The 22,220-nt window shown below is 43.6% G+C and overlaps 1 protein-coding gene across 1 annotated transcript in view; it reads left to right on the plus strand.

The window, feature by feature from the left end:
• GNA13 (G protein subunit alpha 13) overlaps positions 1-22,220 on the plus strand; it is a 201,225-nt gene that overhangs the window by 116,309 nt on the left and 62,696 nt on the right. Inside the window, exon 3 of the mRNA XM_086930946.1 lies at positions 16,733-16,783. Coding sequence (XP_086787072.1) covers positions 16,733-16,783 — 51 coding nt within the window. The remainder of the gene's footprint in view (positions 1-16,732; positions 16,784-22,220) is intronic.

Below are 22,220 nucleotides of genomic sequence, written 5' to 3' on the forward strand. Positions count from 1 at the left end.
CGCAGCACGCAATGCAGTGCCACCATTAACAATTCTATGAATTCCTAAGACCCCTAGTTCGCATCCCCGCCACCCCACATATACTTGAGCCCCCACTCCACCTCATGGAAGAGCACACCTTTCACTCCTAGTTCCCTTTGCCCACAATCCCTCCAAACGCTTTCATATTTTCCTTCCCTACGCCTGCGGCCTCCCGTGGGCCCGCCTTCCTCAGACATTGCACCTAACTTCCTCGTGCTCGTCCTCAACACCTTCCCGTCCCACCTACTGTTGTCTCCTAGACACCATGCCCCCTGCCCTGTTCTGACGTTACAGTACTACTACCAGAGTAAATTAGTACTAAACATACCTGTGGGGAACAGACTGACAAGGGCTCACTTGAGACAGCGGGAGGCGAGGGACGAGAGGCAAGGGCACATTCACACGGGCTGCAACAGCATTCACGGCCTTTTGTTTACTCATTTTTAACCTGCCTCGTGTTACGCATACTAATTACTACGAGTCAGGTTGAGTAGGCAGGCTGACTTGACGCAATCTTACTCTCGTAGTGAGCTGCCTGCTGTGGCGGTGATAGTGGGCGTGGCAGTAATGAAAAAAAATGTGCGCGCGTTCTGGCAAAAACTGCCTCTATCCTACCAAAATCTAGTGACGCTACCATTGTTATATCAATAGATGCACGTTACATTAATGCACGACATATTGCATTACTAATGCTATAGGTGTCACATTTCCAAAAGTTAAAAATATTCGCATTTTACATAAACTATTAAGTTAGATATTTTCAAAACTACCACATAAATAAACAAATTGCTATTTACAATACTAATAACTCTAACTTTTCGAATGCGAGATCTATTGCATTGCAAATGCTTGTTATCTTTGTGTATTGTTTTGAAGTTCACATCGCTAAAATTGCTTAAGCTGAGGACCCTGACTTCCATTAGGGGCTTCAATTGGGTTCACAGAAGTCGGACGGTTAAAAGACGCTAGTGTAAATCGCAACTCTTTGCTAAAGCACTACATACACAAACTGTAAACATACCGTTCACATTTACCCACAACCCAGATCCTACTGGCGCAGTATGAGAACTCCTACACTCACCAGTCAAGGGTAAATTATGTCTGGAAGAAAAAAGAGCTTCACTAAAATGAATTGTACCCATCACGTCGAATTTCAATTCCATTAAGACACTGAGGCAATGATTATGTTGTCTTTCTTCACTGTTTCAGTTTTACACAGCAGCCAATCAAGTTTAACATCAAAAATGGAATGACATTTCCCAATAACTGTTCATGACCTCAAATTCAAACATCTTGTCGGGCCATGCCGACGACGATATAATCCTAGGACGCCCTTTAACATAGTCTTTGCCAACGATGGCTAACAGTCTTGAAACTTGAAATACCCAGCACAGAGTGAACTGGATTGATCCAACTGGTCACCTGAGCGTAGAACCAGATCATGGACCTTGAGAGGACCTTAGAAGCATAATAGGAAACTGGTATTATCCTGCTATCGGTTTAGTCTGTTGTCTGATCAGAACCTGGAAAAAATAGAAGAACGTGTAATATCCAAGAATATTGGATCAACATTCAATAAAAAACAATACCTGTAAGTATTAAAATACTTTGTTATAAGGTAATAACAGCAACCTGTAAAATGGAGCGGAGTAGGGTAAGGGGGTAGGGTGAAGGAGTAGGAGGGAGATACAACGGAGAGACAAGTAAAGTCTGCCCAAAGTCCGGCTGGGGAGGTGACTTACTTCCAAAACTCGTGAACCTGAATGCATTATTCATAAGCAAACTGCAACCAGCTCTGTTCCGACTAAATCCAACAAACTGTTTAGCTGCATATTCAACCAACCAAAAAAGGGCTTCGGAGAATATGAATTACACATTACTACACTAGGACAACCAGGAAACACTCAAAGAGAGCATCTTTCAAATGCTTGATTTTTTTGTGTTTTGGACACCAGATCAGCTATTTTTTTGGTGAAGGGTGAACATGATCACTTATTGGAATGTGTGCACTACTGGCGTACAGCGGCGGATTGTGCAGGCAGTAAAATGATTCTTTTGTACTTTGGTATTTACTTATTACTGCCATTGAGCACTCTTTTTCAGTGCCACCTTATTTATTGGGTGTGCTATGGTGTCTTCGTTACCACAGGGGAGTTGATTCAGAACTTTATGCACTATGTGCATGCTTGGTCTGGCTGATGTGCAATAAAAAGTTTGAGCATGCTTTGTGCAAAATTAAGCTGTAAATCAATCGAGCAGCAAAGCATCCTTGTTCCCTTAAGTCAAATGAAAGCTGGCATATAGAAGGTGTTGCTTAATCCAACACCCCCTGCTGCTCTTGGGTGAGGCAATTCTCTGCACCTTCCCGGAGAGGAATTCTGCTTATTAATTACAACATAAGGTCTGCACACAGAATTATGCACTTAAGATGTACATTTTATGAATTACTTTTATCTATCTTTCAGTTTCTTTTATTGGTCTGAATAATGGTGTTAAAATGTTAGTTTGGTTTACTAGAACACATTTGGTTTCATAAACTGGGTCTTCATCAAGGCTGTCAATGCTAAACAAATCAAAGCGCTATACTGTATACAGCATATGTGTACACTTCAAGTTTTCTTATGTGCAAAGAAAAGTCTGACAGTACAGATTAATAGTTGTCTGTTAATATGGAACACCAATGGAATATAAAACCAATGGAATTACCGAAGAAGTATTAATAAACAACAAACCACTACAGATGACCTCTTAAACCAAAAAAAGGGAGGATAGACAATTTGTTTTAGAGAAAGTCTTAAAATATAAGGTACCTATAACAAGCTAAGCAAGCAATCCATGCACGACTGCCTAACTAAAAGAATGCCAAAGTAGTGACTGTGTGGCTACGTACTATAACTAGGATTAAACACCCATTTGGCAAAACAAGTCTCTAACCTGCTCATTGTGTCAAATGAGGTAGAATATTCAATTCGTATAGAATAGGTAGCTACTTCAAAGCAACAGTTGTCTTTGGCCATGACTAAGAAGTTGGTAACCTCCGTTATCAAACTAGTGGAACTACAGGTTTCTAGTATTCTAGAAAAATGTAAGAATGGGTTAGGCTGGCAAAAATAGTATGTCGATCGAGGGATCAGACCACGTAAAGCGAATTAATGTTCTCGAGCCAGTTCTTACACAAGGGTGAGTACTGAAATTAATCTTAAGTGTTCTTTTACTCTCCTCTGCAACACCAATCGACCTAAGAGCAAAAAAAGATTATCTGTTGTAATAACTCATCTTAAAGGAATGAAAGAAGTGATGCATATGCACCTGTTTGGGCTTGGAAAATATCTTCTGCCAGAATTCGGAAAGATGGAGACCTGTTAATGTCGTAGACCTTGGAGTGTAGTTCAGTCTGCAGAATATTTCACCACAGCATGCCTTGTAGAAGCATATTAACGGGTCATACCAGAGTGTATTGCAACGTAAACCTAAATAAAAATATTTAGTAAGATCAAAAAACCTGCTCAAGCAAGTGGGGCTACAAAGTGATCTGATGTGCAGGTGAAGTTTTTGCCCGATAGAAGCCCGTAAAAGAGTTAAGATGACCATTTGTGCCAAGCTGCTGGTGGGAAATAACATGACTGTGCCATATTAACAAATTACTTATTACTTTTAGTGTGTTTCCTACAGTTCTGCTCTTTTTTAGATGTTGCCTAGACCGCGCATGCACTTCCTGCAAGATTTTTGTTTACATACAGTGGGCTTACAGACCACCCATAGCTTACCATTTGTTACCTTCAGCATCGCTCTAATTTGCGCCTCTCCCGTTTGTCACGACACAGGGGCGTTTTGTCCTCTTCTTGTGTTTGGCCCTCCTCCTGGAGCGTGGACCAAGTACTTGTCCTTCCACTGCTCCCGTTTTTGGAGGTACTTTATTTTTTTGTGTTCCAACACCCAGTATGAGTTCTTGTGTTTTCAGTCAACCTCCCATATCCCCTTCCATATATTTTCTGTTGCCTCACACCCCCTTCCATGTTGCTTCTTTTCCCTTCCAACCCCCGACACTTCCATGTTTCTTTTCTTGTCTACCTCCTGCCCTGCACTCTACCCCACTGCACTCTATGCCACACTGCTGTATGCCACACTGCTGTATGCCACTCTACTCTGCACCACGTAACGTTTGACCGCTCTACTCTACACCACTGTACTTTTGGCCACTGTACTCTGCGCCACTGTACTCTATTCTGCACCACTCTACTTCACTCCAAGTCAGTCCACTCTGCGCCACTCCATGCCACCCCACACAGTGCAACTCTACCCCACACCACGCAATATGCTCCACGCTACTCAACTATACTCTTCGGCGCCACTCCGTTCCGCTGCGCGCCACTCCGTTCCGCTGCGCGCCTCTCCGTTCCGCGCCACTGCACTCGGAGCTGCCCTGCTCAGCTGCCCCCTCCGGGCCTCACTCTGTGTCACGCCCCTTCAGGCCACTCTATGCCATTCTATAACATAGCTAAAAGACATTGGCAAAGCCAATAGCTCTTGTGTAGGAAGTTCCTATTGGCTTTGTCAATGCGTCTGTTTTTGCTCTTATCTGTATTTCTTAGACAAACTAAAGTAAGTCCGAGATCCTGCCCATTATAGTTCTCATAGCTGAGGACATTGTCATGTTTTATTAATATGAGCATTGCATTGTTTGACTAACTGTAGTTCTACTTCACATTGGGGACAAATGCCTGATCTCCTTATTTTTAGGTCTCGTAGAGGTGTGGGCGGAGCAGCGAAGCTGCAGCCATGCCTCTGCGAGAGATTGTGCTAGAAAGGGTACTGTAAGCTCCGCCCCTCCTTTTCATTGGGTAGCGTCAGCGTTTATGGTAAACGCTGGCTTCCAAATGGAAAAGAGGGGTTTTAGATGCTACCCTGTTCCCTTTTCGCACTGCCCCTCGGACAAGGTAACCTGCTTTCTGGCTGGCGTAAAGACTATTCTTATCTGTTTGTTTAGTTAACAAGCAGATAAGAACATTCTTCACGTCTTCTGTGAAGCAGACACGGAGCACAGAGGTGCACGGGGTCACTGGGAGAGCAGGGGGATCCCGGCGGACTCTTGTGATTTGCGTGGGCAGCCTCTCCTCCCTTAAGCCCCCTTGGAGCACACGTCCACTCAGAGAGCCTCTCCTCGGTCCCACCCCCTCCCTGCTCGGAGCACACAAGCTGCTGGCCCTTGCAGGAGAAAGGAACGGTGCCACCGGCCTCATTAACTAGTCTGGAGGTGTCCTTCCCGCCAGCACTGCTCTGGTGAAATTGCGTGGCTCGCGGTGCGACGCGGGTGTCCGCGCTAGACTGGGAACAAACTGCACTGGAAACAACTGCTGAGCCCGCGCGAGTGCGTGCACAGTGCGTGAGCACCAGCAGTCCGCAGACAGAGGCAGGCTTGTTTTATTTCCCTCTTTCCCTTTCTAAAATGTTTGCATGTATGTGTGCCCTGTGTGAAATTCCGTCTTGTGTGAGAGTCTCCTAGGTCTGGAATGTTCGAGTTGTATGGTTTAAGTGACCCTAATATTCACCGCGAAAACAACTGAAAGCAGAGCAGTCCATGGGGTGCACTTGAAGTGGATGCCAACAAAATATTTTTGCCACCACCTATGAGATGGCTTCATCCAGCAAGGTGGGAACTTAGTAATCCATATCAGTAAACCCCTCCCGATTTGGTTAATTAGGGTGAGGTGAAACAATGTGCAAGGCGAACCGTGACAGTCCAGCTCTAAGGGTGGAGACGCTGTATTCAGCTGCAGAGAGCAGTCTGTTCCTTGGTCGCGCTTGTCCTGTTACCTGGGAGAGCCCTCTGTATATTGTAGCCCAGGGATACCATAACCACCAGGACCTCATTTATAGGTGTGCATGTAAAGAATGTATAGCGTGTGAACCAAGCTACAAAACACCGACACGCAGTACAAAAGCGGTGTTGTTGGTTAGATTAGGTGACAGTGACTGTAACTATTGGGGCGAGGGTACAGCAGGTGAATGGGATTATGGATGGGGCGTGTTGGTGGGGGTGGCCTACGCGGAGGATGGGTGGCTGTCTTATAACAGGATCTAATGAAGTCCGAGAGCAGTTACATGGGTTTACCCCTGAACATTTAAAGTTTTTGTGTCTGTCGAATGAGAGTCTTTGCTCCCAAGCCCAGAGCGGCAGCACTTCGTGGGGGTCCGACGAGGAGTGCGTCAGAGAATATTCGTCCAACCACAGACATGGGCGTGGAGCAGGTCACTGGAGGACAGAGGGCACAAGGGCAAGCCGGCCAGAAAGATGGGTAGAGAAGGCTAAGGAGAGCAAGGTACAATCTGGGCTAGTGATATGATATAATAACATACGGGGGAGGGCGGGGCATTGGAAAGAGCTGGAGACAGAAACTGATGTACCAAGGTGATAACAAGTTCAACCAGAACAGCTGGGTATAAAAGACTTGTGCCACAGAGGCACACAAAGCCAGATAGCAGGGCCACTAATTATGCGGCAGGGGAGGGCCAAATTATGAGTCATATTTTCTGATAGTTTTTTGTCATGTTTACACTTTTTAACACTGTTTGGCAAAGGTTGCATCTCATTAGTACCAGTTTAACACCCACACATAGCAACTAGCAACAGAAATGTCAACCTTTGTAAAGGGCCTTCAACTGCACTTGGCACCACATTTCGCTGCGTTTTAGTAACTTTTTGAGCTACATATTATATCTTTTTTTTTTTTTTTTGATCGTCGAATGGATTATGTGGTAAATGCGGCAGAATCCTAATTATGGTAAAAACTCATCAGCCACACAATCGCGTAATTCCAGTGGCCTTGCCAGAGAGTTGCAAACCAGACACTGGTTGCACACTGATAACCGTACAATGGAAAGGCAATGCTACCCATGGTGCAGAGGCACCGGAGCCCTGTGTTGTATTGAACCCGCGGCACTGCAGTTATTACTGCATTTTACTAACAAGCGAGAGTCTACGAGGGGCCTTAGGGATTCAGTCATCTCGCTACGTCACTGGGCAATAGTAGGACTGGGCTAGGGAGAAAAGGAACACGACAATTCCTTAAAAAAAGATCCCCACAGCGCCCTAACAAGGGTGCTACCCTTTAATGAGTAAGGGAAATTCATCATATCCAGAACTGCAACTAGCGTACAATTACACCGAAATAGGCACGCCAACCAGGCCCCTGAAAACACCATACAGGTAAACTATACAATCACCAACAAGCTGACCAGACCCAACAAGCAGATGTCAGTCAACAGCAGCATTAGTGCCAAACTGCGCATGTATCAAAGTTATTCACTGTGACACAAACATCCCAGTTAGAAAACAGTACAGGAAGGAATAACCCTAACAGAAATCTGTACTTTAACCGGCATCTCAATAAACCATTAAGCGTAATGCACCGTGCTTCTGCTATTATATGGGGCGTGTTCAGTGGGCAATCTACCATTAGTATGACACTACAGAATTTTTCGAAACTCGGGGGCAGAATCCTTCAGAACGGTTCGGATATTTCCATCACAGGCTACAGACTCCGATTTGTGGAAATGTGTGGTTAGGATCTGTTCGTTTATAACCCAAGAGGGCGTTAATGTAGTGATACTTTTTACAACTGGTAATGGTCCAGTTTTTATACCATATATCATATTGCTCTCGCTCTCATGTCGGAACACTCTTAACTCCGGTAAGCGTCAAAGGTGGCAAAGCACTGCTTCTTTACATAATTCTCTCACATAATGCCCTGTTGTTTCATATAACCTATTAATGTCACAAGTGGTTCGCTCACGTATCCGTTCTTGCCTTGCTAACGACAACCAATGGCTGGCTGTGTAAACAAAGCATGAGATGACGAGCCTGCAGGTTGCTCAGCAAAGAAGCATTAGTAAAGCCAATAGGTATGGCTATTTCATGAGTGAAAGTTTTTTTTTATTGATTGGCTAGTGCGTGTGTGATTGTTGGCCAGGGTAATGAATGGAAGCCCAAAAAGCAGTCATTTACGGAGTGTGATGATGTAAGGAGTGTGTGCATGCATGGATGGATCAAGGGGTGAGTGGGTGGATGGGCGCATACAGACAGGGTGCTTCAGATCTCGGACAGCGACAGTACTAACGTTAAGAGTAGCCAGTGCTACCATTACACCAGGGTGGGTACCATTGTGCCGCGAATGCCTGTAATATACAACAAATTACCACCATTATGCCACTGCAACAAACGTTTCACCAGGGCAAGGCACTACTGTGCCTGGAATAAGTCAGGAATTACAACTATTATACCAAGCATTAAGCATTGCACACCGTTGATTTGTGAAACAATCTCTGCTTGCGGAAAGTTAAATAGCAAAGTTGAAACACAAGTGTGAAAGCCAGAGGGAGAACAATCTTTAGTCTGATTACATGATTTAGACCCATAATAGATTAGAACTAGGTCTTCCTTTTGGTTTCAGAACTGGGTGGGAAAGCAATCTGTATTACTTTTGGGGGATGTGATTGAATTCGTAAGATTTGCTACAAGGAATAGAGTTTTATTGAGGTGATGGTGTGACTTTAAATGTAAGCTCTTATTAGAAATCTGCACTTTGTGAAGAACACACATGTAATAAACCAGTGGGCTGAGTAGCAATCACTTCCAAGTGTTCCTATCTAGATACCTGCAATGCTGCCGCTAGGTTATAGAACTGCTGTCCTTGGAAGCACATATTGGTACGGGCGAACTTACCACTGTGTATTCCTAGGCTTTGCCATAACTCTGTCACTCAAAACTCCTCAATGATCTGGGATAGGTTTCCACTCTACTATCCACCTCATGTGTTGACACTGCAGCCCTACCTCATTGCTGCCCTCCCCATTCTTAGAGCTCATGCTGCGGTCTCTGCACCGGGAAAAAACATTACTTCTCTCAAACTGTCCGCACAGAGGCCAACCAGCATTCCAGGGCTTTAATCAAAAATCACAATTTTCCTGCTGACATTGAAAATCATACCTCATGGAGACCCGGTGTTCATGCCCCATAAAGGCTGTAGTAATAGAGCCACGCTCATGTAACAGTGACAATTCTTAACCACTTACTCCTCTTCATCCATTAGTTCTACAGTACACGACAGGCAAACTTCAAGGTGACTGCAGATGCTCTGAGTAGATCTTTTGTGGTCTGTGTACCAGAGGTAAAGGGTCTTTCGCGCGCTTTCAGTTTCCCTCCCACCGTCGGCTCCACAGAGCCAGCTTGTTGATATTGATGACATGAGCTGCTTAATTATTAAAACTAACAAACGTAGGAGTAATAGTATGAGAACTAGGAGCGGAAGTAGAAGTAATGGTATTGTTAGTATACGTTTCGGTCTGCTTTCTTGCTTTTGATAATTAGACTCCCATTTTTTTTATAGAACAATCCCTAAGACGGCAAGGATGTGGTTTGGAATAATATTGTAAATTCAAAACTATTTTTAATGTACAAATATCTGTGTATAGAATTTTCTTATATAAGACTGTTGTGAACAAAAGTGAAGTGAAAAATTTGCTCAGGCAAAAATGTGACACGTGACTTGAAGTTGTACTACTTGTATCAAAATGACATTATCAAGGTTACAGCCAATAAACAGTACAATAACTTAATAGGAATTGGGTCTGCATGTGATTGTCGACGGCGTTTCGATCCATTAAAATGGTACGATCATCATCAGGACAAGTTTAAGATAGGCCTGAGAAACTGCGACAATCTCGGTAAGAACATTCTACCTGTATCCTTAGAGCAGTCCAGTGCACGTCCGAGTAATCTGTTGGATGGGTCGTGGCCTGCTAGATGCCTGACTTTGCTCAGGGTATCGTTCTGGTACGGACCACACCACTGCACGTGATTATCCTTTGACTGACAAATCCTGAAGGTCTACAGCGCATAGAATGCAAGATTTTGCACTGACCAGCCTGCTTTTGTGCTTCACACAGCTTCATGATATGTGGAAACCACCGAACCTTGGAGAGAATTGTGCATGGGAACTTACGGGTGATGTTTCCTTGACTCTGCACTCTATTTTTAAGATGTGCTGAGCAACCTGGGGGTTTACTGAATCAGACTTTGCACCCACGGAGTTGCACCTAAAAAAGTTTTTAAAAATCTCATGCAGCAAGCAATAACAAAATAAACAGATCTTGCTTTTTAGGTCTCTAACTAGCGTTGCACTGAGCAGCAGTGCTCGCGCAGCCGAGAATTAATGTCTCTTAGTAGGGGGCTTGAACCCGCCCCTCTTCTCCATTGGCTGGCTTCCTAAATGGAGGCCAGCCATTGGAGGAGAGGGGCCTCACTCAGTTCAAGCCCAGTCTTTTCCAGATTCAGGGCCGTGTTTTTTCTCCTTTCTTTTCGTTCTCTCCTCTTCCCATTGGCTGGAATTTTACCTTCCAGCCAATGGGAAGAGGAGAGAACGAAAACCACGCCCCTGAATCTGAAAAAGACTATGCTTTCTCCTAGCCATTTCTGAATGACCTCGGAGAATCAAGGTGGTGTGGAGCGCTCTTCTCTTGCCTTCCGATCTCCGGAAGTCAAGAGAGGAGCGCTCCACACCACCATGTTTCTCCAAGGTCATTCAGAAATGGCTTGGAGAAATGCCCGTCATTTTCGGGGGGGGGGGGGGGGGGGGATGTGGGGGTGAGTGCTTGTTGAAAACCTTCGGATCCCATCGTCCTTCACTCCATTTACTGCGCGTGGGTGGGCGGAGTCTAAGAGCCGCACATGCCTGCTGTAGTCTAATCCTGGTCTCTACTGTAAACATGTTGGGGCTTCCGTTGCTGTGCAGGGCCCCGAAGCACACACATCCCGGGCTGCGAACCGATCATACGCACCGCGGAGTGTACGGCTACAAGCCCCGCAAGGTGGAAAGCGACGTACAAGGAGCCATCCCCAACATCTCTTACCACAGAAGGCAAGGTACGTGTAGCGGAGGCTTGTGAGACTCCTACCACAAACCATTGGGGAGAAACGCCCGTCATTTTTGAGGGGGCGAGTGCTTGATGGAAACCTTCGGATCCCACTGTCCTTCACTCCATTCACTACCCCTCCCGCCGTTGTCAGCGCTCGTCGCTTGTGTCCAGACTGAGCTTTAAACCTTCTCGGTCACTGGGCTTTGTAAACAGCGACAGGGTGGCCCCGGAGGAGACGAGCAGCCGATACCAGCTGAACAGAGATCCCCGTCCACAGCTCACACGGGGCGCGCTCTCCTCTCCCCCCTGCCCGGCCAGGCTCAGAGCACAGCCTGCGGCAGAGCGCACCTCTGCCCGCGGGGCACTGGTCTCTCCCCCCTATCACTGATTCTAGTCAGTGCCCCCCGCTCACTATGCTGTCCTACCTGAAGTCTCCTGCCCAGCCTGCCCTGGGACATCTGGGGCTGCAGCCCCCTGGACTCCTTTCTGCAAGGTGAGGCGCGAGCCCTGCTGTTCTCTAGGGTATTTTATTATTATTATTTATTTTTCTATGCGTTTTTATATTCGCGGACTTTACCCGAAGGTGTCTGAGTGCTTCACAACAGGAACAGTAGTGAAACATGAGGAAAAATTACAGTGAGCATGTTACAAAAGCATACGTTACATAATGCAATAGTGACAATTTATCAAGAGCTAACAGAATACAAGAGGTAGCAAACGATATGTTGCAAGAGGAAAAAGTGACATGTGTATGTTAATCTGTGCGCAGACACGGCTGTGCTTTGAGGTTAACTGAGGAGGTAGCCTACCTCGGGTAGGACCTTTTTAATCGTTGAACATATAACACAACCTGGCCACTCCTTGGGGCAGAGGTAGAGCTGTCACAGTCCAATGCCGCGAATCGGGCCGGCAGCCAATAGCACTGACTGACACTGAGCTGTTTTGGCCTACAAATCCCAGCATGCTCGATTGTTCTGTTTGCAGCAAAACATGGATTGGATGTAATTCTTTCGCTTCACAAGCAGTCAGTGGGCAGCTTAGTCCTGGCTGATCTCAGTGGCATAGAACAATCTCCACACCACAAACACCACCTTGCAGGACGCAATGAGGACCCATCAGTCTCCCGTGTCTCACAGATATTCATTGCATGGCCATGGGCTGAATGACTGGAAGGGCCTGAAGGGCTGGCGGTTCCTCTGTGCTGCAGGGACACGCGTTATTCCCCTGACTGTCCTCCAGATTGTACAGTCCTGCGAGGATAATGTGCATTGTGTCCAGGAGCAGAAGGCATGTCTGCCTCTGGGGCACGGATTATCCAGAGTCTGACATGACTCCCGTCTGAGGTGCAGCGCGCTCATACACTAAGGCGTGCTGTGTGGACACAGTGGCAGTCAGTGGCCCCATGCTAGAAGGGTGACCCTCAGTCAGTTACTGTATTTCAGCCTACAGCACTAAGCATACTGCTGATTGTAGGCCCAGGCCTGATGCACCGGTCTTTAATATATCTCCATTCAGTCCAAGAATGAACTACAGGATAGTAACAAGAGATGTATGTGTCATTACCAAAATATTCCCCACATAGATTACACTCATAACCCACACCCTTTCAACTAAACCCGATAATTTATTATACACTCGTGTTCAATTCCACACAACTACCCACGTTTTCACGTCTCCTGTAATATAAGGAACAAAGTACCCCCTGCCGCACTTTATAAGAATATTGCAAGTCACAGAGGAGTTCCATAGCCTTATAGAGGAACGATGCTGTGGCTGTGTGTGTGACTGTGACTGTGACTGTGTGTGTGTGTGTGTGTGTGTGTGGCTGTGTGTGTGCGAATGCAATAGGTCTCGCATTTGCGAGAGATTAAGCTATTGGCATTGTAAATGACAATGCCATTTATTTATGTGTTTTCAAAACCAGCACATAAATAAAGATTGTCATTTACAATGCCAATAGCTCTAACTTTTGCAAAGTCTAGACCGTTGTATTGTAAATGCTTGTTATAATTAGTGGACATTCTTCGACTGACCAGTGTGTGCGTGTGCTTGAGAGTACGGGCTTGCATCTGTGTTTGTCTGTATAGGTCATGGGGATTGGGGAGGGGGGCAGGTTAGCGTGATGGCTTCTAAAGCACATATTCGGAGGGAACCCTTCGGGTTTCTTCTGATGAGTCATGAAAAATCCCGACAGAAGCAGAGCAGAAGGAAACTGCTATAGTACTGATGAAGCTGTCTCCGTACATGAGAATTAGCTGTTTCTATACATATGGCTGGAGATGACCTGTCAGAAACAGATCTTTATGTTGCTCCTCCAGGCACAGGCGTTAGAGAGTCTTAGTGCATCAGCAGCATTGGCAAGATCAATTGTTTTGGCTATTCTATAGCGGAAAGATAAAACTGACTTTGACACGGCACAGACACGCCACTGGCATCATTAATGCGGGTATGGTACAGCGCAGGCAGCAGCAGTGCAAACAAGCATTTGCAATGCAATAGGTCTCGCATTTGCGAGAGTTTGAGCTATTGGCATTGTCATTTACAATGCCTTTTATTTGTGTTGGTTTTCAAAACTGATAAATAGGCATTGTCATTTACAATGCCAATAGCTTAAACTGTAGCAAATGCGAGACCTATTGCATTACACATACTTTTTTCCTATTTCTCCACGTTATAAGGAACTTGTATGTCCTTAAGGTTCCTAATAGTAGCTACCCGCTTCTGCAACACTTTTGCTTTGAAAGGACTGCCTTTACAGTACATATTGAACATTTACTCAACGCACTTAGAAGAATGTAGCCGCATTTGATTCGTTGATAGTTTAATGATAGTAGTTTGTATCGACACATTGGTGTCCTTGTAGATTTGGCACTCTTGCACCACTTTTTTTCATGTTACACTTTCAAACTTTACTTACTTTAAATATTGTTTCTACTGCTTACACCTTGCTGTTTTGGTTTACTTGAACTTGAAAGTTGTTTACAGTGGTCTCTTGTGCGAGAACATATTTTCAGGTATTGTCCTTGGTTTGAAAGCAGCCAAATACCAAGAAGACAAAGATTCTTTACAGCCCCAATTTCAAAACTGGCCTAATGCTCCCATTCCTTTCTCGTTTTCCAAATTTTAGCCCTATCCTGTAGACTTTCTGCTCCTCCATGCCCAACATGGGTTGAATGGGTAGCTTTCGGGAAAGCATCCAATTTATCCATCCCAGTGGTGACCGAGATATTGTCTATAACATGGGACAAGTGAAAGAGAGGCAGCTCTTTACCCCATTCATTATTTGTTTCAAAATATTCTCCCTGTTGTCTAGGGTTTTTTGGAATCCCAATTTCTAAAGCCCGCTCTCATTGCTCCACCAAGCTCTCATCCACTACTAAGGCGTAGCAGGTGGAGCCCTCTAATATAGTTCAAGCCCTGTACTGATAACCTGATTACATTTTGGAGAAGGGAGAAAAAGCTATGGGTCATGAGTGCTCTGAATAAAAAACTAACGAAATTAAGTTTTACTTGTTCTGCTTACTGCAGCAGTAGTGTCTTACATACAACTAGTTTTCACCCGAGTCCTCCGATATGGAATGTTACAGTGGATTGTTAATGGCCAGGACAATTAGATCACTTTGGATAGTTTTGAGAAGAAACAAACTGATAAACTGCTTTAGTGGGTGCGGATGGGGGTGTAGGGGGAATATCATCTAGAGTCTTAGCAAGGCAATAAAAAATAAGGTACCAAGAAAAAGAAACCTGATTATTGATTACAGGGATAAGTAGAATAAAAAACGTATCCACATATATTGAATCAAATAGAATACCTAATATTAGGTAAGCAGGGTTATGAGGCTAAAATGGAAGGTGTTGTGATCGGTGGAGATAAGCAGAGTAAACCATTGCTAACTTCCAAAGGTTAGATCCTGATGATATAAACTTGCGAAGAGTGATTCTGTGATCCTCAAAATGAAGACATTTGACCAAAAGGGAACCAACTATGCAAAGCATATAACAGTGGTTAATAAGGAAGTATACCTATCCATTCAATGGTAGATTGGTGAACATTGCAAAAAGTCTCATTGGTAAAAGTGGTCATGCTGTATGTTTTATGCTATCCATATTCTAAAATATATGTAGGGCCACTGGATGTATGCAGCCACTGCATTTTCGGTATAATTATGAATTTACCGCATTTGCTGCATAGTAATCAGCTGTATTGTCAGCAGAGTAACAAAAATATAGCTCAAACTGATCAAAAGCTTCTAAACAGCAACACTTATTACTGTGCAGTGGGAGTTAATTTGCAACGGTTAGCTCGTCACCTTTCATTTGCCAATTGCTTTATTTTGGCATTTACGGATACTGAGGTAACAATATTAGCCTTTGTAAAAATGACAAAATGTAGTAAAACTATCGCAAAATGTGCCTGGAAATGCTGCCTTCTTTTGCCGCGTAATTTGGTAGGCACTGCCGGATAGTTTGGTCCTTCTCTGCCGCATAGTTTCGTCCTTCTCTGCCGCATAGTTTGTGTCCCTGCATGTGGAAAGCACCATCTCAATAATCCATAAACAAAGGTAATGGGCACCTTAGATCTGTTCAAAATAAATATGGAACCTATCCAGTGCCTAGATGCGCGTGAAGTGTATGGAGATTATGTGGAAACCTCCAGCATTTTGTAGTTGGTACTGTGCTTCAAAACATTAGAGGAGAGGGAGAATGAATTCTAAGACCGTGGTTCCCAAACTGTGGGTCGGTTGCGAGACATTTTTGGTGAGTAACGAAAGTCCAATCAATAAATAAAGATGCCTTGAAGTTCTATATTTATCTAGTCACATTTTCTACACTTCAAAGGCAGAGCTCAAAAGTTAGGCTATATCTTTTGACAGATTGCTGCTTATGCTTTTTAAACATTGCTATTGGTGTTAAAGTATTTGCCGATCTTCCTTGTGAAAGGAAAGGCTGTATGTAGAATACCATTTTTTTTGTAACCCCATACTGCAGCGAGCTACATGTGGCTTTAGCCATGTGCAGCGGGAGGTTGGACACAGGGCCTGCAATCAGACCCTGCAGCGAACCCCCCGCATCCAGCCAGGCCGAGGCCATGCATAATTGGTATTGGGGGCGCAGGGCCAGGAGGAGGGTACATGGCCCCTTCCTGGGCCATATTTGGCCCAGGGAATCCTACCCAACAGGGCCCACCCCTTAATGTATGGGGAAGAAGGGCATGCAGACCCCTCCCCAGGATGATTGCAGTCCTAGGGACTGAATGTCACAGGGCCTGGCCATATTGTACATGGGGAGGGGGGTCACGCAGCTCCTTTCCCTGCCTCCCAGGGACCGACCATAAAATAAAGGGGGAGGAGGGGTACGCAGGCCTCCCATGGCCAATATTCGCTCCGTGGACCCCATCCCCCAGGGCCTGAACAATTACCTGGGAGGAGGGAGCTACGCAGCCCTACTCCCCGAATGGATTTCAACCCTGGGGATCCCGCCAATAAAAAGAGGGTGCCCTACAGCCTTCACCATTATTGGGGGGCCATGGGGGTAGCACCAATGTCCGCCTTCAGCGGGAGCCGGCATTGCTCCCACCCACAGGGAGCAGCAAAAAATGTTGCGCCCTGCGGCTGGAGCAATTTTTTCATCAAATATACTAATTTTTTCTGAAAATAGTAAATGAATGAGCTATATTGTTTGGTTGTCTACAGTAAAAATAAAAACAGTAGCAATTAATATAAATGTAGAATTTTATAATTAGTGGTTGAACATGTTGAGTACAAACATCTATTTCATTTTATTTTCCTTTCCTTAGGGAGAATCTGTGAAGTATTTTCTGGACAACTTGGATAAACTTGGAGAGCCAGTAAGTTAGCTTACAATAATATTTGTTTTTAAAGTTCATGCTGAACTGGAAATGCTATTGACCATTCTCTTAAACTTAAAACCAATGCCTTGCCTCTTATCTTTAATCCTATTTGTTTGATGCATTTCTTATCTATTTAACCAGGCCAACATGATTTCCTGTGACAGATTACCTTCCTTCCCCAGTTCTGAAAGTCAGTTGATTAAATTGATTATATGTTTATTGATTTACCTCTTTCCGCAGGCATAAGGCTAAAACCTAGCAATAGGCGCCAGGCACTACCACAAGTGCCACTCCAAACAAGGATCACTGGATGTAACAATAGTGTTAGTGTGGTGGTCATGTCATCTTTCTTTTTTTTCTTAATAAAACATTTAGAGTTCATAGATCCCTCAGTTTCTTCACGCTAAGCTCTTTCTACTAGATCTGCAATGGAAAATAAGACCAAGCATTTGGTGGCACAATACTGGGTGCCATTGTTTCCACTGTAAGCCAACGGGCTAGAAGAGAGCTCATACTTTCCTCCAATGTTGGTCTGAGAAACCAAGTCAGAGGAAATGGCGCTGGTCATCTTTCAGAGTACAGTAATCCTCAAGCACTGAGAAAAGGGTGTATCTTTTACTGGACCTTCACTTCTGGTCCAAACTGTCTGATCAGCTTTTTTTAAAACACTGTGGCACCTTCATTTTAGACCAAAGCAAATTCTTGAGCTGATGTCAACAAGCAGTGCTCTTAGTATTGGCCATTACATCTTTGGTCCATCTGTTGGAAGAGGCATTTGCATGCTTTATAAGAATCCATTGTATATCATTTCATATAATTGAAGATCTTTTCAGGATACAAAGCACAAGGTGCCAACTCCAATAATATTGTTTAAAGAGTGCCATGAGATGTTTGAACTTGAAGCTAAAGAACATTACCTTGATTTATGGTTCATTCTTCTGGGAGGAACTCATCCAGTTCACCATACTTCGATGGTTCTTCCTCCTGTACATACATTGTCCGCGAAGCGGTGGATATCCCAATCTCTCCTCAAATACGGCAAAAAAACTTCGGATTCCTTTTTATCCTTCAAATAGGCTTTCTAAATAGCATAGCAGAAAACCTTTTTAGCCTCTACTGTGGATTGTTTGCTAGGAAACTGTCCTGCAGCAGTATATCCCCTCCTTGAGGGTGCATATTATAGTAGACATCTTAGAGGTGCAGGCCACTACAGCGAGGATAAAACCTAAAGAGTATCCATAAAATAGGATGCCTGCAGGTCAAATTTTTGCTTGTTGAAATATTTCTCCCATGTGATTTTGGAAAAGCTAAAGACTAAAAGATTGCCACCATCGTCCTACCACAGCACACACAAAGGGTATTTAAACATTGGCAATGGAGTGTAGGTGTTCAAGCGTACTTTGTCTCCTTCCCTGGATTCAGCGATTGCTGCTGACCCGTGTAAATTACTTTCCCTGCAGCCGAACCCAAAGGCCCTCTGTGTGTTGTAGATATGCTGTGCTCCCTCCTGCCATCTAGTATTGTATTTGGAATACTACAACTTTTTTTTTGTAGTCTTAGTTTCTGAATTGGGAGGAGGCTCATTGTCATGTGCCCCACAACCCACAGTGCATCACTAGTAGTAGAAAGGTTATTGATCGGGCGCCCTCACTCATTATTGTAATTAATAAACCCATTACAATCAGGCGTGCATACCAGAGTAAAACTAATCACATTGAAACCAACACATTTAAAAGCAAAGCAATGAATGTTGAAACGGCTGGTCCTGTAGTACATAAATGTTAAATCTGTTAATCATGATAGCACTGCCCATTAAATTATAAAATCCACACACAATTCACATGATGAGCACAGAATGAACAGGTCAGTTTAAAATTTCAATAAACCAAAACGTAATTGAGTTAAATTAGGAAATCATTGGGCTCAAATCTTGCTAACTGGGAATGACCTGTTGTAAACGCATTGACCCCCCAAAACATTACTAGAGCTTGAGCATAATATATCCCTGTTATAGTCCAAGAAAGGAAAGCTTAAGAAGTTTTAAAGTAAAACATTTTCCCCCTATGATTTTGTATTTGATTTCTACTGCACATCAACATAATTCTGTTGTATTTGTCCTCAAAACGCAAGTGTATAGCAGAATTCGAAGTTGTGCATCACACCTTTTTGAATATTAGATGCACATGTATTTCCAGAATTTGAGGACACAAGATCAAATATTGGTAGGAATTGACCACACAGAAAACCTAGACAATCCTCCTTTACAGTTGCATACTAGCTCCCTTCAAATCTGGAGAGCATAGTAGCAGGAGACTTGTGAAGTCTGTTTTGTTAGCTGCTAAATTTGGATTCAAATGCCTTTGTGCAGGACTTCCGTACTGTGGCAACGAGGTTGAATGTATGTTCTCAGCAGATTTTATTAATCTCGATTAAATGACCATTGTCTGCTCATTTTTCAATTGGAACAGCCATTGCCTTTTACTGAAAAGTTCTAGGTATTACCAGGAGTCGAGATTGTAGCCAGAAAACTAAATAAGGCTGGTTGACAAGCTTGGCTTGTTTAGCATTACTTTTGAGTGCTAGCATTTGTACTGGGCAATTAGTAAGCATTAGGTTTTTGGTGAATCGTCATGAAGTATGCAAGATAAGTCTCTGATCGCTGATAATGTTAGCAGACTTGATTTAAGCAAATTCTAATGTGGGACTGACATAAATTCAATACCTCTGGAATCAATTGTAAGTGCTAAAGATGTAGATTTGTAGTTACTAGGTTGTCAAATACAGCTTCCAGTAAAGGCCTCATGGACCCAATGTATGAAATGCAATTAATAACTGGCCCTTCTTAAACATAGGGCTAAATGTAAAGCTGTCACCATGGCGGAAAAATAAGTTTGATGCTGCTTGGCTGCCAATGTCATACCATAGCTGTTAAAAGAACATCCACTGCTTGAAGTTTCGTACTTTGGAGGAAAAATGTTATGCATATCTTATTCACAAGAAGGGAGCCACCGTGGAACATTCTTTAAACAGATACAAGCAGAGTCGCAACATGAACATCTGGCCATACTTTCACTAAACATTACTGTGTAGATATTCTTGCACTTTAAATGGCAAATATGGGTCAAACTATGTTAAATACATTATTCATTAGCCCAATTGGTTCTGACCATCAGCTACACTATTTGTAGAGGGTGCTACTTTACTGCATGCTTCGCATATGACCTGAAACAATGCATGTAGCTTGTAGTTTAATAGATTCACATGCACCCTCACTTCCTCCCCTTTAACAGGAAAATCCGTATAGTTTTGTAGTATGATTCTTTTCTGGGTTGACATGCTGTGCATTATTCCGCCATCTGGTGGTTGTTAGTATTTGCCTGATTCGAAGTCCTTTCTCTCCCTCTTGGTGCTTTGCCTTCCTTAAATGGTATCATTTTTTCCATCTTAGCATTATTTTTTCAGTCAGCCTACCTCTTAGTGTAGCTATCGAGTTGTTAAGTCCTATTGGGGGCATACTTAAAGCTTACCTTTGAATGATTTCCTCCCATTGATTACCATTGGCTTTGTGTTTTGTAACTCACATTTGCTTACATTCTTTTTGTTGACTTTATTTGTTTTAATCCATCCAGCATGTCTTTGTTCCCGTCCCTGTAGCATAGCCTCTTTACCACCTCCCTGACTGGTTCCTTGTATTGTTCAGCAAATGCTCGCTATCCAGGTTTTTATTTCCTTCACACGAGGCACTCCTTGAGTTGTTTTGTTTTAATCTGTCTCCCTTGTATGTTAGTACTTGGAGCAACTGCTGCAGCTCGGTGGGTTATTATAAATGTACGTTAATTCTTTGAAAATGTTTCCTGCATCGTTGGTGCCATGGCGTTCTATGGAAGAGTATATATTACCAGAGAAGGATCTAATTTACTTGGATGGCGTCATCAGAAAGATTTGAATATTGTACTCAATCCAAATGCTGTGGATGTCCAGGACATGTAAGTTCAAGCTTTGCATGTGGTGCAAGAAACGCAACATGCAGAATTTGTGGAAAAAGGGGTCATCTGGCAAAGGCATGTAGATCGTAGGGATACACTAAAAATACTACTATTAAAGAAATAGGAAATGGGGAAGAACAAAATGAATTATTCCTATCTATTGAAACTGTGGAAGATCCTTCACAAGTTGTAGGGTCAGTGTAACAGTAAGATTCTGATATTATATCAAAAATTGATGAGGGTTGCACAAATCTAAAGAAAGAAAGTACAGCCAAATTGGAGAAACCTCATTGTAAAATTACTACATAGTTCTTTTCTCAGAGTTAGCGTTCTGCATGACTGATTCTTATCTCTGGCACTACAGCATGCTTGTGACTCTTCAGGAGTTCAAATGTAGATTGAACAATAAAGCGCCTTTTAAATTTTGTCTTCATCTTAGCACATTCACTATATGTTCAAAGACAGAGGACAAATGTCAGGCTATATCTTCTGACAAATTGCTGTATTCTTTTACCATGGTGGAGCGAGAGGGAAGGGGGGCTACTTACTTTTGTTTCTCTGGATGCAAAATAAGATTTTGAAAAGCATCTTGCAAGGTACAGGAAGTACTTGTGATTTGTGGTGAAAATGAGCATGTCAAGGTTGTGCCCAGTACTACCCCTATAGACAGGAGATTCTGGGAGGGTTCCAGGTGAGACTTTGGTATATTCATGGAAAGACGATGAAGCATGACACCTGGTGGTGTGTGATGCTAGTCTATCAACTTTTGTGAGATGCCCTTGTAATTACTCGGCACCCCACATTCACTTGGTCGTATTCTAGAAGTGGCCTCTATTTGTGATACATATTCATGGAAACCCCAGGTCATACAGCAGTGAATCAGTTGACTGCAGATGCAACTGTGCCTTCTCTAGAGTCATAACTTTGGGGTACTAGTCATCCGGATAGAGTAAATTGGAATCCTCGACCTACTCGGCCACCACTACCTTCACCTTTGTGAAGACTCCGTGCCAAAGCCAGGCCAAAGGAAAGAACCTCAAACTAGTAGTAAACCAAGCCTACTGGTACGGTAAATCGACCTTGACTTCAAAAAGAATTCTCACATTAGAGTAAGATTTCAAGCCCCATGAATGAAAGAGAACGCCAATTAGCGTTGAACGCTAGGCGTCATCTGCTGCGATACCTACCTTGGCTCTGCATTCTCACGGGAGGGTGGGGCTTTTTCTTTGCAGAACCAGATACTGCTGATAAGGGTAATCCTTGTGGTCTTAAAGAATCGTGACTTGATTGTTTAGACTTGTATAGGCGAGAAGCATGTCGACCAGATGACTTATTAAACTGTCTAGGATTAATCTATCCATAGCTAGCTTCACTTACCCTGCAATCTAGGATCATTACATCCCGAGGTAGCATACACATTTTTAACTAGGTTAGTGACCTCATTCATT

This window comes from Lissotriton vulgaris, chromosome 7, assembly GCF_964263255.1.
Source record: "Lissotriton vulgaris chromosome 7, aLisVul1.2, whole genome shotgun sequence".
Classification (NCBI taxonomy): domain Eukaryota; kingdom Metazoa; phylum Chordata; class Amphibia; order Caudata; family Salamandridae; genus Lissotriton; species Lissotriton vulgaris.